Source organism: Ipomoea nil, unplaced genomic scaffold, assembly GCF_001879475.1.
Source record: "Ipomoea nil cultivar Tokyo-kokei standard unplaced genomic scaffold, Asagao_1.1 scaffold1576, whole genome shotgun sequence".
Taxonomy (NCBI): domain Eukaryota; kingdom Viridiplantae; phylum Streptophyta; class Magnoliopsida; order Solanales; family Convolvulaceae; genus Ipomoea; species Ipomoea nil.
In genome coordinates, this window is record NW_017618004.1 from 4,259,109 (window position 1) to 4,274,304 (window position 15,196).

The window sequence follows — 15,196 nt, forward strand, 5'->3', positions numbered from 1 at the left end:
ACTTTTATAGATGACTATTCTCGTTTTACAAAACTATACCTCTTGAGAACAAAAGATGAAGCTGAACACAAATTTGTGATTTTTAAAGCTGAGGTAGAAAATCAGTTAAACTTGAAAATAAAGCGGCTTCGTTCTGACAGAGGTGGAGAGTATGAATCTTTATCGCTAAAAACCTTATGTGAAACTTCGGGTATAATCCATGAAGTAACTGCACCTTACTCTCCCCAACAAAATGGCATCGCTGAAAGGAAAAATAGAACCCTTAAAGAAATGATTAACGCAATGTTGATCAGTTCTGGGGCACCAGACTCTATGTGGGGGGAAGTTGTTCTAACGGCGAACCACATTTTAAATAGAGTCCCACATAAAGGGTTCGAAAAAACCCCTTATAAGATGTGGAAAGGGCACGCCCCGAACCTAAAACACTTTAAGGTGTGGGGATGCTTGGCTAAGGTAGGTCTACCATCCCTGAAAAGGTCCAACATAGGACCCAAAACCTTTGATGCTATTTTTGTTGGATATGCCGAGAATAGTGCAGCATATAGGTTTATGTGTCTAGAAAACCGTTCTATGTGTGAATCAAGAAATGCAACATTCTTTGAACATATCTTTCCTTTAAAATATGCTTATGTCTCACCAGTTGATACTCTGTGTCAAAATGATAATGCCAATTTTCCTCGCATTACTAACGATTTGGATGAGCCCAGAAGAAGCAAAAGACCTAGGATAGATAAGAATTTTGGTTCTGACTTCATAACATATGTCACGGAACTAAAAGATTTAAACGAACTGTGTGATCAGTTTGTGTGCCAATTAGTATTGGAAGAAGAACCAAAAACGTTTAAAGAAGCAATGCAGTCAGTCGATTCCATTCTGTGGAAAGAAGCCATCAAAAGTGAACTGGACTCTATTCAGTCCAACCACACCTGGGAGTTGGTAGAACTACCCAAAGGGTGCAAGCCAATTGGCTGCAAATGGATCTTCAAAAGAAAACTTAGACCAGATGGGTCTATTGAAAGGTTCAAAGCCAGGCTAGTAGCCAAAGGCTTTACACAGAGATTCGGTGAGGATTATTTTTACACATACTCACCAGTGACAAAAGTGGGAACCATTCGAGTTCTATTTGCATTGGCTTCTTTACACAACTGGATAGTTCACCAAATGGACGTAAAAACTGCATTCCTCAATGGTGAATTGGAAGAAGAGATCTACATGGAACAACCACCTGGTTGTGTTGATCCAGGGCAAGAAGGAAAGGTATGTAAATTAAAAAGATCTCTTTATGGCCTAAAACAGGCCCCCAAGCAGTGGAATGAAAAGTTTCACAAGACCTTAATGGACCTAGGCTACACGACTAACCGGTCAGATGCCTGTGTGTACTCAAAAGAGGTCCAATCCAGCATTGTAATAATATGTCTCTATGTGGATGACATGTTGATTTTTAGCTCAAGTATTGAGGCTATAAATGAAACCAAACGAACTCTATGTCAACAGTTTGAAATGAAGGATCTAGGAGAAGCCGATGTGATACTCGGGATAAAAGTCACAAAAACCAATACAGGTTACCTTCTATCCCAAGGTCACTACACATAAAAACTTTTGAAGAAGTTTGACAGTTATGATGTTGTTCCGGCTAAGACTCCTTACGATCCTTGTGTCAAACTACTGAAGAACATGGAGTCAGGCATGTTTCAAGAAAAATATGCAAAAGTAATTGGGAGTCTAATGTTCTTGATGAACTATACACGTCCTGATATTGCATTTGCCGTGAATAAACTTAGTCGTTTCACTCATAACCCTGGTGGCCCTCACTGGGACGCACTAAAAAGGATACTCCGGTATCTTAGAGGCACGTTAGACTGGGGTCTCAACTTCAAAGGATACCCAGCTGTGCTAGAAGGGTTCTGTGATGCGAACTGGGTAAACGACAGTGATGATGTCAGCTCCACAAGTGGATATGTGTTCACACTATGTGGGGCTGCTGTGTCTTGGAAATCAACCAAACAATCGTGCATAGCCAGATCAACTATGGAAGCAGAGTTCATAGCTTTAGATCTGGCTAGCCAAGAGGCCGAATGGCTAAGAAATCTATTGGCAGACGTGCCACTGTGGGGGAGTCCTGCTCCCGCCGTACCCATTCATTGTGATTCTCAAACTGCTATTTGTGTGGCACAAAATAGTGTCTATAATGGAAAGAGAAGACACATTAGAGTCAGACATGAGTCTGTACGGCAGTTAATATTGAATGGGGTAATCACAATGGAGTTTGTGAGATCTGAAAGGAATATATCTGATCCTTTCACGAAAGGCCTAAATCGAAAGGCTATCCTTGATACATCAAGGGAGATGGGCTTAAAAGCCAATGAGGTGAGAAATTCATGATGGATACCACCTCGGTGGTCAAACGAAATCATGGAAAGACTCGCATTTATAAGCAGACTGTAAATCAGTCCGCACGCCGTTGGCAGTCAACGGTAAAGTACACTCGGTGGAGTGGAATGTCTGTGTTGAGACAGACAAAACAGGGTTAATACATGGTTATCCAAAAACTATACAAAGTGTACAACAAATGAAGCTAACGAGGTGCACATAAGTTCAAAATTCAACTAGCCGAAGAGTTCAAGACTCTGTTCACTCTCGGATAGTGGATTACTTAGTGCCACCACTTGTCAGTTCAAGTTTAACACACTGACATGAAAGCTAGCTTTTATTTGTTACGCTCAGCTGCTATCCGTTAAGCCTTACACCTTCGAATGTGTGGGGGATTGTTGGGAAACATTCTCAGCAAAGGCTTCAAGTGAGATCCCTATTTTAGTGGATCATCTTTTAATTTGTCTTAACAGATTAATCAAACAAATTAAGTGGCCAACATTGGTTGCATGATGCTTGGCCATACAAAGCCTAATCTCATGTTGATTGTCCATACACTGCCTACAATGGTGGTAAGGTGTAAGAAGTGTACAAGCCATTATAAATAAAGCTTTGGCAGTGTCACTTAATGCAGAACAAGGAAACAATTTACTCCAACAGGAAATTCCTAGTCCCTAAGTTCTGAAATTAAGCTGTTTATTTTTTTTCTGTGCTATCAGTCGAAGATATAACGATACCCTGGTCGTTAAATATCTTTAAGATAGTGTTGCCAAACACGACACAGAACGCTACCGGTTTCTTGTCCCGAAGCAACAACACGTCGCAAATATCCATTCCAGGTATTCATCGCACCTATTTTACCCATCAACAATCGCATCAAAAATGGGAAAATTCAGAAAAAGGGCAAAGGCGACGAGTGCTATGTTGCTCAACTTACCTAGCTAGTTTCATGACCCAAATATATAAATCATATTTTCATCACACAATTTGCACAATATATTGTAATTATCGATATGTATACATGTATGTACACGAATAGTAAAATAATAAATACAGCTTTGAACTATAGAGGTTATTACTATTTCCCATATGCATGAGTTTGTCATTTCTGGTTGAATGTATAGTTAAGGAGGGAAGAAAATGGAGAACTTTCTAATATGGGTAAAACAGAATTGGCAATAATATTTGTCATTAATAACCTCTTGTCACACTCACATATTCCAGAATTGGCTAAGGTTGAATAAATACAGAACGAATAATTTATTGTACGTGTGATGGGATCAGTGTCACGTCACTAGCTTGCAAATTCTATATTGTTATTTATTAGGTTATTTTTATATATACATTTATTGGGTGGAGAATAAGAGGGTTGATTCTAACATTATCTTATCATAAAAACGTGGCACGAATTGTTACACAAATAAAAAATAATAATAAAGTAACGCATTCATTACAATTTTTGACATAATAATAAACATTTGATCTGAATAACAATTTTCTCTCATTTCAAAATCAAACCCTAGTCATATCAATATATGCAATCCACTATTATTTATTCAACATCCATATAATAACAACTCATGCTACCTTCAAAAAAAAAAAAAAAACAAAAAAAAAAAAAAAAAAACAACTCATGCTAATTTCAAAATATAATATAATAATAATATTTAAATTTATTATTAAATAAGAAAAAGCACATGGGGTAACAGTAAAAAAAAAAATTGTAATGAATAGTTAGGCTAACCACAACAAAATAGTACTTTTCTTTTTAATTGTCATGTTGTGTTGTAAGCTTGTAATACAGATAAAAAGTTGCCAAATGCTTTTGTATTCTTATTATAGAGTAAATATTCAAAATGTCTCTCAACTATAACATAATTTACAAATAAGTCATCGACTATCAAGTTTAGCAAATTAAGTTCTCAAATATTCAATTCTTACACAATAAAGTCCTCAACGAATGATTGATTTGTGAATTATTGAGCAATAATTGAATAGTTGAGGATTTAATTAGTAAAATTGATAGTCAAAGACTAATTTGTGAATTTTGACATAGTCGATGGACTATTTTGTGTATTTAATTACTCTGTTATTATATATATACATATGAAAACCATATTTTAGGTGAGAACATGTGATCTACTGCATGAGTGCACACAATATATTCCAAGACATGCATGGATGACACTGAAGACTCTGGAGTAGTTGCATTTGTACGTACATTCATGTAATAGATTGTGTGTATTGATGCAGTTCTCACGTGCTCACTTAAGGCATCATCAAATATACTTTGTGGTGGATCTGATCTACTTTAAAGTAAAACTAAAAATGTTTGTGAGGTGAAAATATAAATGTATAAAGGATGGGAGGACAAGTAGTCTAATGGTCCCTCTCGATCGGCATCTACCGTATATATTGTACCATATCATGCAAATGAAAACGTACAACATAGACCTGAGATGAGTCAAAGCAAATTAAAGCATATATCCCTACCCAAAAAAAAATAAATTAATTAATTAATTAAAGCATATATGCATGCATATATTATTGCAGTGGTAAATTAATTAATGTGTATTATTTGAAGCATGCAATGCATGCATTATATAAATGCTGAAAGAGGTATGGGGTGGGGATGAGATAATGGGATTGGAGTAAAAGTGCAATTGATTGCATGCATGTAATTTAAGTACCATTATGAGAGGGAAAGGTAGGTAGCTTAGATAGCTATTTTAACACTAAATAAAAGAAGCAAAAGCCGGAGCCATTCTAATCTGCTAATGATTATGATGATGTCTTTCTTGTATAAACACATAGAGAGTCCCACTGCACTGCACATTCCCCCTAATGGAAGCAAAATGCCCATTCCACATTTTCATGTATATTATTATCTGCACCGCCCGCCCAGATGCTAACCTACTAACCACGAGGTATGGGCAATTCATCCCCTGTTTCAATTCGTCGCGTACCATACCCCATCATTTTTTAAATCATCCAGGTTAGTTTATATATATATATATATATATATATATATATATATATAATCTTTACAACCTGACCTGCCTCACCAACAATAATATATGAAACAGTCGGTGTCACACAAGTTTTTGCCTGTTTTATATTGTATTTAGGGTTTTGTTCCTATATTTTTTCGTTGTTGAGCATACCTAAATAACATATGGAAGGGTTCATGTGAAAATATGCTCTTACGTAAAATTGTGAAAATATGCTCTTACGTAAAATTAAAGGACGGATATGATTCATCTATCTAATTAATAGCTCAACTGCAAAGGGTTGCTAAAAAATTAAGGAAAAATGTGAATTCTTTCTATACATACTGAAAAATTAAAATTTTTTAATAATTATAAAATTGACCCTATATATTTTTAATAAAAAAATTCTCAATCATTGATAAATCTTGTATGAAGATATTGTTTTCATTTGATCATGCCCATATATATATATATATATATATAGAGAGAGAGAGAGAGAGAGGATCAAATGAGGACCATCCTTAAGTGACGACGTGAGAACTAATCTTGTGCATTCATTTTTTTTTTTTATTTGGATGGTCCAATCAAATTTGATATCCTAAGATGACATGGATTGATTTTTTTTTTTTTGGTAAAGTGGGTAGTAGTGTCTTTTTTTATTTTTTAAAGTGTGAACGCATATGTAATCCTTGGCCAAATTGGTTTTCTATTTTCTTGGATCATCACCGTTGCAATTTGGAGCTGCGTTTTTCATCATTGATTGAGTGTTCGCCCATGCAAAGTGCTTTGTTGTGTGCTTAAGGTGCGTGGTTTGTGTACTTATGGTGCGTGTTTTGTGTTCTTAAGGTGCTTTGTTTGTGTGCTTAAGGTGTGTGGTTTGTGTATTTAAACATACGCACCTTAAGAGTTAAACTGATGCACCTTAAACTAGAAAGTGACTCACCTTAAGCTTTAAACATACACACCTTAAGCTATAAACTTACACACCTTAAGCTCTAAACTTGCGCACCTTAAGCTATAAACTTACGCACCTTAAAACATACACATATCTTAAGCTATAAACTTACGCACATTAGCTATAAACTTATGCACCTTAAACTATAAAATTATGCACCTTAAATTTTAGACTTATGCACATTAAGCTGTGACCTTACGCACCTAACGCTATAAACTTACGCACCTTAAGATTTAAAACTTACACACCTTAAGTTGTGACCTTACGCAAAATGACTATAATGTCAGTACATTTTTTTAAATTGTTCTTCATTCTGAGCTGTTGATTTTGACAAGACCAAAGGTTGTAATTAACTCGCACATTTCACCTAGGAGAAGTTTCACACCTGATCTATTGTGTGTGTGTGTGTGTGTGTGTGTGTGTGTGTGTGTGTGTGTATTAGCACATTGGACTAATTGTGTCCAAGAATGTCAAAGTAAGTCGAAACCGACAAGTTGACCTACCCCGCTCTGCGATGGATAGGTTAGGACCCAAAAAAAAAAATTGCAAAAATATGAGCTTAACGGGCCCTGACCACTACGACCCGCAACCCATTCGGGTTAGCCCAAAGTACTAAAAATAAATTTGTATCGAGATTGATCTTACTACGTGAACTTTCGTCCAAGTTTACAATTATTATTGTGTGGACCATAGTACACACAAGTTGTGTGGACCATATTTTGTCTACTGTAAAATAATGTACATTCAATATAAAAATAATGTACATTGTATTCAGAGGATGTACATTATTTTTGTTCTGAGTGTACATTATATTGTATAATTTACATTCAGTACAAAAATAATGTACAGTTAGTATATTAAAAATGTGGTACACATAACATTGTGTGGACCATTTGCCCAAAGTTTAAGCAATGATATATGTCTCACCCCAAGCGTACTTGATTTCTGTAAAATGGGCTAGGCGTGATGTTTGGATCAACAGGCCCATTGGGTTTGTTCTTTTGGTCTGGCTCTTTTCACCTATGTAATTACTAATTCAGCATCAGCCCATTGAATTGTGCAAGGGGATTTTGGGCAATTTATATCGTGCACCAGGGCGCGCATTGCATTGTGCGCCCTGATGCAAAACGACGTCGTTTCAGGTTTGTTTTTTAAAAAAAAAAAAAATTCGCTACTCTGTGTTGACGGTTAATTTTCTTTAAAAAAATCTCATGTTTAAAAATGTACATAATTTTATACTAGAATACACATAATTGTATACATGAATGTACATAATTGTATAACAAAAAACACATACTTTTAAAAAAAAAAAAAAAAAAAAAAAAGATAATACACATAATCTAACATAATACATAATATACATAAACTTTTAACATAATACACATAAACTCTTAACATAATACACATAAATTTCATGTTTCGGATGTACATAATTGTATAAAAAGAAAGTACATAATTGTATAAACAAATACACATAATTGTATAAACGAATACACATAATCACATCAACTCCCTACATAACTTACCAAAACGATGTCGTTTTGAGAGGCGCGGGACGCACGGTGCTATGTGCGCCATGGTGCAGGGTATAACGATTGCATTATGCTGTGCAACCGTGTATACCATGCAAGGTGCACACGGAATTGGATCCATAATTTCTATACTATAGATCCATAATTTCTATACTATAAATCCATAATTTCTATATTGTAGATTCATAATATCTAAATTGTAGATTCATAATTTCTATACTATAGAATCATAATTTCTAAATTGTATAGTTATCAAATTATGAACATAGAGTTCAGTATTTGTGAATATAGAGTTCAACAATTGGGAATATGAACATTGAAAATTATGAATATAGAGTTTTGTAATTGTGAATATAGAGTTCAATAATTATGAATTTATAGTATAGAAATTATGAATCTATAATATATAAATTATGGATCTATAGTATAAAAATTATAGATCCAATTCCGTGTGCACCATGCATGGTGCACACGGTTGCACATCATAATTTGCCATCGTGCGAGGAGTTATTAATTATTCTATTGTTTTACCATGGATCAGGTATGTATCTGGCAAATTATACCATGCACCAGGGGCGCACAATGCATTGTGCGCCCTAGCCCAAAACGATGTCGTTTCTTACCTTTTCGCGTGTCTGTTGTTAACTCCTTAAAAAAAATTTATGTTTCGAATGTACAGAATTGTATAATAGAATACACAGAATTTTATACTTGAAAACACAGAATTTTATACCTGAAAACACATAATTTTATAACTGAAAATTCCCATGTTTAGAATGTACAGAATTATATAATAGAATGTACAGAATTTTATACCTGAAAACACATAATTTCATACCTGAAAACACATAATTTCATACCTGAAAACACAGAATTTTATACTTGAAAATTCCCATGTTTCGAATGTACAGAATTATATAATAGAATGCACATAATTTTATATCTGAAAATACATAACTTACCAAAACGACGTCGTTTTGAGAGGCGCGGGGTGCATATTGCTATGTGCGCCCTGATGCACGGTATAACGATTGACCATATACGGCAAATTATGTTGTGGAGCCGTGTCTACCTTACAAGGTGGACACGGTTCCAAAATTGTTCATAATTATGAATATATAGTTAAAATATTATGAACATATAGTTCTATAATTATGAACATAGAGGTATGAACGTAATTATGAACATATTGTAATTATGAATATAGAGATTCAATAATTTTGTGAATATGATGATGTTAAAAAATTACGAATAAATAGCTTTATAATTATGAACATAGAGTTATGTAATTGTGAATATAGAGTTCAATAATTATGAATATGAAGTTCAAAAATTATGAATATATAACTTTATAATTATGAACATAGAACTGTGTCCATCTTGCAAGGTGGACACAGTTCCACAGCATAACAATCCTACCATATACCGTGGATCAAGTTTCATCTTGTATTATAAATTCTAATCCAAAATTACGTTTAAATTATGTATTTGTTCCATCAAAAAATAAAATAAAATTTACTCCGTATGTATTTGTCATTAACATATAATATGTATGCACTTAATAAATTATGTGTATATAAATAAATTAAAGGCACATAATATGTTTAATTAAAACTTTTTATAATTCAAAACTTTTAACTATTTTTTTGTAAATAGTTTCAGAGTTTATTTCAATATATATATATATATATATATATATATATATATATATATATATATATATATATATATTCACTCTAATTTTGGTTACCCCATTCGGACAGCTCGCACTCTATATATACAAGAACAACATGCATGCATGCGATTTACGTAGTTGGATTGGATGAGAGTATTAGATTCACATGTGGAGAAATTGGCGCGAGAAACAGGCGCCGTAAAATGCTGGCATTGGTTCGGATTTGGGTCGGATGGAGCCCTCTCTCTTTCTCCTTTCCCTTCATTCTATTGCTTTCTTCTCTAATGTGTCAGCAGCATCCCCTGTGAGTTTCTCAATGTAGGTTCGTTTATATTTATATGCAATGTAATGTGTTCAGTTACCAGAAAGATTGCATTTTTAATTGAAGGGCAATCTTTGTTTCTTCATTTTTTTTGGTTCGTTGTATTTGTATAGGCCAGGGATCGATGATGTTTTTATTAGGATTTCTTTGCTCAGACTCGTGATGATTTGTGTGGGTTTGGATTGAATTGTTGTCAATGTTAGTTTCTTGGTGGATTTATTAGGTTAGTTTTATGATTTGGATGTCTTTAATTTCCCAATCTTGATATATTTGGCATTTTGGTATGAATTGAAGAAGGAAACTGAAGTTAGGGTCAAAAGGTTTAATTGAATCTTCTGCTTTAGGCAAATAAGAGAATAGTTATGGTTGTTGTTGTTGTTGTGTGGTATGCTTCAATTGAATTGAGCCATAACTTGAGGGAGCAAGCTAAGGGAAATGGCGAAAGGTAGATTAAGGGCGAGGATTCGCAAGAGCAATTTGTATACCTTTGCATTTAATCGATATCGAGCTGCCAAGGAAGAGGGGCCTCATAGGTTAGGCCCTGGGTATTCAAGAATTGTCCACTGCAACCAACCCCAACTTCATGAAGTGGAGCCACCTCTCCAGTATTGCTCAAATTACATAACCACAACTAAGTATACTTTCTTCACCTTCCTGCCTAAGGCTGTGTTTGAACAATTCAGGCGTGTTGCAAACTTGTACTTTCTCCTGGCTGCAATCCTGTCGCTCACGCCTGTTGCCCCATTCTCCGCCATTAGTATGATAGCTCCTTTGGTCTTCGTTGTCGGGTTGAGTATGGCAAAGGAGGCCTTGGAGGACTGGCACCGTTTCCTCCAGGATATGAGTATCAATCTCCATAAAGCTTGTTACCACAAAGGAGATGGCGATTTTGGTCATAAGCCATGGATGAAGATTCTGGTTGGAGATATTGTGAAGATTGAAAAGGATGAATTCTTCCCTGCAGATTTGCTTCTTTTATCGTCTAGCTATGAGGATGGAATCTGCTATGTAGAAACAATGAACTTAGATGGAGAGACCAACTTGAAGGTTAAAAGAGCCTTGGAGGTAACCTTACCATTAGAAGATAACATGACTTTTAAGGAATTCACCGCAACCATAAAATGTGAAGATCCGAATCCTAACCTCTACACTTTTGTGGGTAACCTTGAATATGGCCACCAGGTTTATCCTCTTGACCCTAGCCAGATTCTGCTTCGAGGTTCAAAGCTTCGGAATACAGATTATGTTTATGGAGTTGCGACGTTTACTGGTCATGACAGCAAAGTTATGCAGAACTCTACAGAATCTCCCTCGAAAAGGAGTTGCGTTGAAAGGAAAATGGACAGTATTATTTACATACTTTTCACTGTCCTTGTGTTGATCTCGTTCATTAGCTCAGTAGGTTTTGCTGTTATGACAATGCTCGAAATGCCAGAGTGGTGGTATTTGCAACCCGACGACAAAAACAATGTTCTTTATGATACTAAAAGGCCAGCATTGTCCGGGACTTTTCATCTCATCACTGCTCTTATATTGTATGGATATCTAATTCCCATTTCCCTCTACGTATCCATCGAAGTTGTGAAATTCATACAAGCATTGTTCATCAACAGCGATGTGCATATGTATGATGAAGAGACTGGAACTCCTGCTCATGCAAGGACATCAAATTTAAACGAGGAATTAGGACAGGTTGACACAGTTTTGTCTGATAAGACTGGTACGTTGACTTGCAACCAAATGGATTTTCTCAAATGTTCGATTGCTGGAACTGCATATGGGAAGCGTGCAAGTGATGTAGAACTTGCAGCCCGAAAAAGCTTGGCTATGGAAAGCGATATCTTAGACCCTGAAAGTAAACCTGATGGGAAAGTATATGGTGAATCTGAAATTGAGCTAGAGGCAGTCATAACTTTGAAAGATGAAAAAGACCAAAAACCGGCAATAAAAGGGTTTAGCTTTGAGGATAGCCGGTTGATGAATGGCAATTGGTTAAACGAGCCAAATGCAGATGTCATCCTGTTTTTCTTCAGGATACTATCGCTTTGCCACACAGCCATTCCTGAACTGAATGAGACTGGAAGCTTAAATTACGAAGTAGAGTCACCAGATGAAGGTGCATTTCTTGTTGCAGCTAGAGAATTTGGTTTCGAGTTTTATAATAGAACACAATCAACTGTAAGTGTTCGTGAGAGATATCCTTCTTTTCAAGAACCTACTGAAAGGTGAAACACTACTATTAGAGGAGTGGCTTGCACTACTTTCTAGAATTCGAGTTCTCTCTTATGGATCGGGTATCTTATTATCTCGTCCCTTTTCTTTTTGAACTTCTAGGGCAGTCAAAGTTCTCAATCTTTTGGATTTCACAAGCAAAAGGAAGAGAATGTCAGTTATCGTCCAGGATGAGACTGGACAGATTCTTCTCTTGTGCAAAGGAGCAGACAGGTATCGCTTATGAATCTATTCATATGGTACCTTAATTCTGAACATTTTTTGATCAATCTTGGAAAAGTTGTAGCTTATGAATCTTTGTTGCTTCATCTTAAGGATCTGATCTAGTATTTACCTGCATTTTACAGCATCATCTTTGAGAGATTAGCAACAAACGGGAAAAAGTTTTTGGAGGCTACTACGAAGCATTTGAATGAATATGGGGAAGCTGGGTTGCGTACACTTGTGCTAGCGTACAAGGAACTCCAAGAGGAAGAATATTATGCGTGGAATGAAGAGTTTACTAAAGCAAAAACTTCGATAGGAGCTGATAGGGAGGCGATGCTTGAAGAGCTATCTGATACGATGGAAAGGAATCTAGTTCTTGTTGGTGCTACTGCTGTGGAGGATAAACTGCAGAGTGGAGTATATATTTCATTTGTGTTGTATCAATTTCTTCGATTTAGTGTTCCTTTCTGACTTATAGCTATTTGCGTTATTCCCATCAGGTGCCTCAATGCATAGATAAACTCGCACAAGCTGGCTTAAAGATCTGGGTTCTCACAGGTGATAAGATGGAAACTGCAATCAACATAGGGTGGGTCTCTGACCACACGAAAGAATTCCTTTGTCGTTGGATTCCAAACTATCGATTTAAATTTTGTTTTATGCAGATTCGCTTGTAGTTTGCTTCGACAGGGCATGCATCAAATCTGTGTATCGACAAACATGGATGGAACAGCCAACAATTCCAAAGAGGTATTGGCTCTGTTTGGTAAAATGGCTGTTAGCTGTTTGTGTTAATTAGAGGGTATAAATAGTTTATAACATTAGCTGATTGTATTATTCAACAAATGTGCCTACAACTCTTTGGGAGAGGTTTTATACTTTTGTTTTTGTCACTCCAGGCTATAAAGGAGAGTATTTCGACGCAAATCACAAGTGGTTCTGAAATGGTGAAGCTGGAAAAGGACCCTCAAGCTGCATTTGCATTGATCATTGATGGGAAAACTCTAAGTTATGCGTTGGAGGATGATATGAAGCAGAAATTTTTGAACTTAGCAGTTGATTGTGCATCTGTAATTTGTTGCCGAGTCTCTCCAAAGCAGAAGGCTCTGGTAATATGTATTCTGATGATATTTATGGTCTTTAATTTCCCTCTCTCTACTAGGCTAAATTTATTGGGTTGTACATACAGGTGACAAGGTTAGTAAAAGATGGAACTGGAAAAACAACCTTAGCAATTGGCGATGGTGCAAATGATGTTGGAATGATTCAGGAAGCTGATATTGGTGTTGGAATCAGCGGAGCAGAAGGAATGCAGGTTGGTAATGCATCTATCATGTATATATACCATTCAATTCAATGTGGTTCGACAAAAACAGGATAAGGAGATTGACTGGAAAACTATGAAAACCGAGATTGTAATATGTTCTTTCTTTGCCTTGATTGCTTTGTAAATGGGGCATTATGTAGCTATCAGTTTGTTGCAGGCTGTGATGGCTAGTGACTTCTCTATTGCAAAGTTCCAGTTTTTGGAGAGACTTCTTATTGTGCACGGTCATTGGTGCTACAAACGAATTGCTCAGATGGTAATGATTCTCCATACTTGTTGCTTCTAAACTTGATCATCTTCGTTTATTCTGATATATTCTGTTTCCAGATTTGCTATTTCTTCTACAAAAACATCGCATTTGGCCTCACACTCCTTCACTACGAGGCGTTCACAGCCTTCTCGGGGCAATCAATCTATGATGACTGGTATATGATACTATTCAATGTGGTTCTTACCTCATTGCCGGTCATTTCCCTTGGAGTGTTTGAGCAGGATGCGTCTTCTGAGATCTGCTTACAGGTTAGTCCTCTAACGCTCTTTCCCATAGACTTCAACCTTCAATCTGTCTGATTATCCCCACATTCTGCAGTTTCCAGCACTGTATCAGCAGGGTCCGAGAAACTTGTTCTTCAACTGGTTCAAGATACTTAGTTGGATTGGAAACGGTTTCTACAACTCCTTCGTCATTTTTTTCCTTAACCTCGTCATTTTCTATGATCAAGCATTCCGAGCTGGAGGCCAGATTGCTGACATGACTGCTGTGGGTACCGTTATGTTCACTTGCGTCATCTGGGCAGTGAACTGCCAGATTGCACTCACAATGAGTCATTTCACATTGATTCAATGTTTTTTCATCTGGGGCAGCATATTGAGTTGGTACATATTCCTTTTTGTATATGGTCTGTTGTCACCAGTTCATTCAGGGAATGCCTTCAGAATCCTTCCGGAGGCTCTAGCTCCTGCCCCGATTTTCTGGTGCACCACCCTCTTAGTAACAATTGCCTGTAACCTTCCATACCTTGGCCACGTAGCGTTCCAGAGATGTTTTAGCCCTATGGATCACCACATCATTCAAGAAATGAAGTACTACAAGAAAGACATTAAAGATAGACAGATGTGGGGAAGAGAGAGGTCAAAGGCGAAATCGAAGACAAAGGTTGGTTTCTCAGTTGCAGTAGATCATAAGATCAGGCAACTCAGGGAGTTCAAAGGGAGACGGCAGAAAAGGTATTCCAAAACGGATAAACATCAAGAAATTCCATAAATATAACTGTGCATTAGAAGAGGAATTGGAAAAAAAAAAATGAAATTCCAAAGATCACATAATTATTCTTGCATTTCCACCAGCAGTATGTTTCTTGAGCATAAAATCCCATCATCAATTTATAAAAAAGAACAATATGAAAAGGAGTGGCAGTAGTAGCCATAGTAGTAGTAGTAGTTCAAAAGAAGAACACATACATAGATATGTGTGTGTGTGTGTTTGTACACATATATGTATATATGTATGTGTGTGTGTGAGTATGAAAGGATCACCACCAAGCAGATACAAGATGGTCTTTGATCCACCTGAAACTCTTTTTGAA

At 36.2% G+C, this 15,196-nt stretch overlaps 1 protein-coding gene across 1 annotated transcript; it reads left to right on the forward strand.

The window, feature by feature from the left end:
• The first annotated feature begins 10,279 nt into the window (after positions 1 to 10,279).
• Positions 10,280 to 14,914, forward strand: LOC109190638 (phospholipid-transporting ATPase 6-like). Its single transcript, XM_019341173.1, has 10 exons — positions 10,280 to 12,069; positions 12,179 to 12,289; positions 12,424 to 12,700; positions 12,784 to 12,872; positions 12,949 to 13,033; positions 13,183 to 13,392; positions 13,473 to 13,598; positions 13,768 to 13,866; positions 13,938 to 14,129; positions 14,200 to 14,914. The coding sequence occupies exons 1-10, from the start codon at positions 10,280 to 10,282 to the stop codon at positions 14,872 to 14,874; spliced, it is 3,654 nt and encodes a 1,217-aa protein (XP_019196718.1). The 3' UTR covers positions 14,875 to 14,914.
• The last annotated feature ends 282 nt before the right edge of the window (positions 14,915 to 15,196 follow it).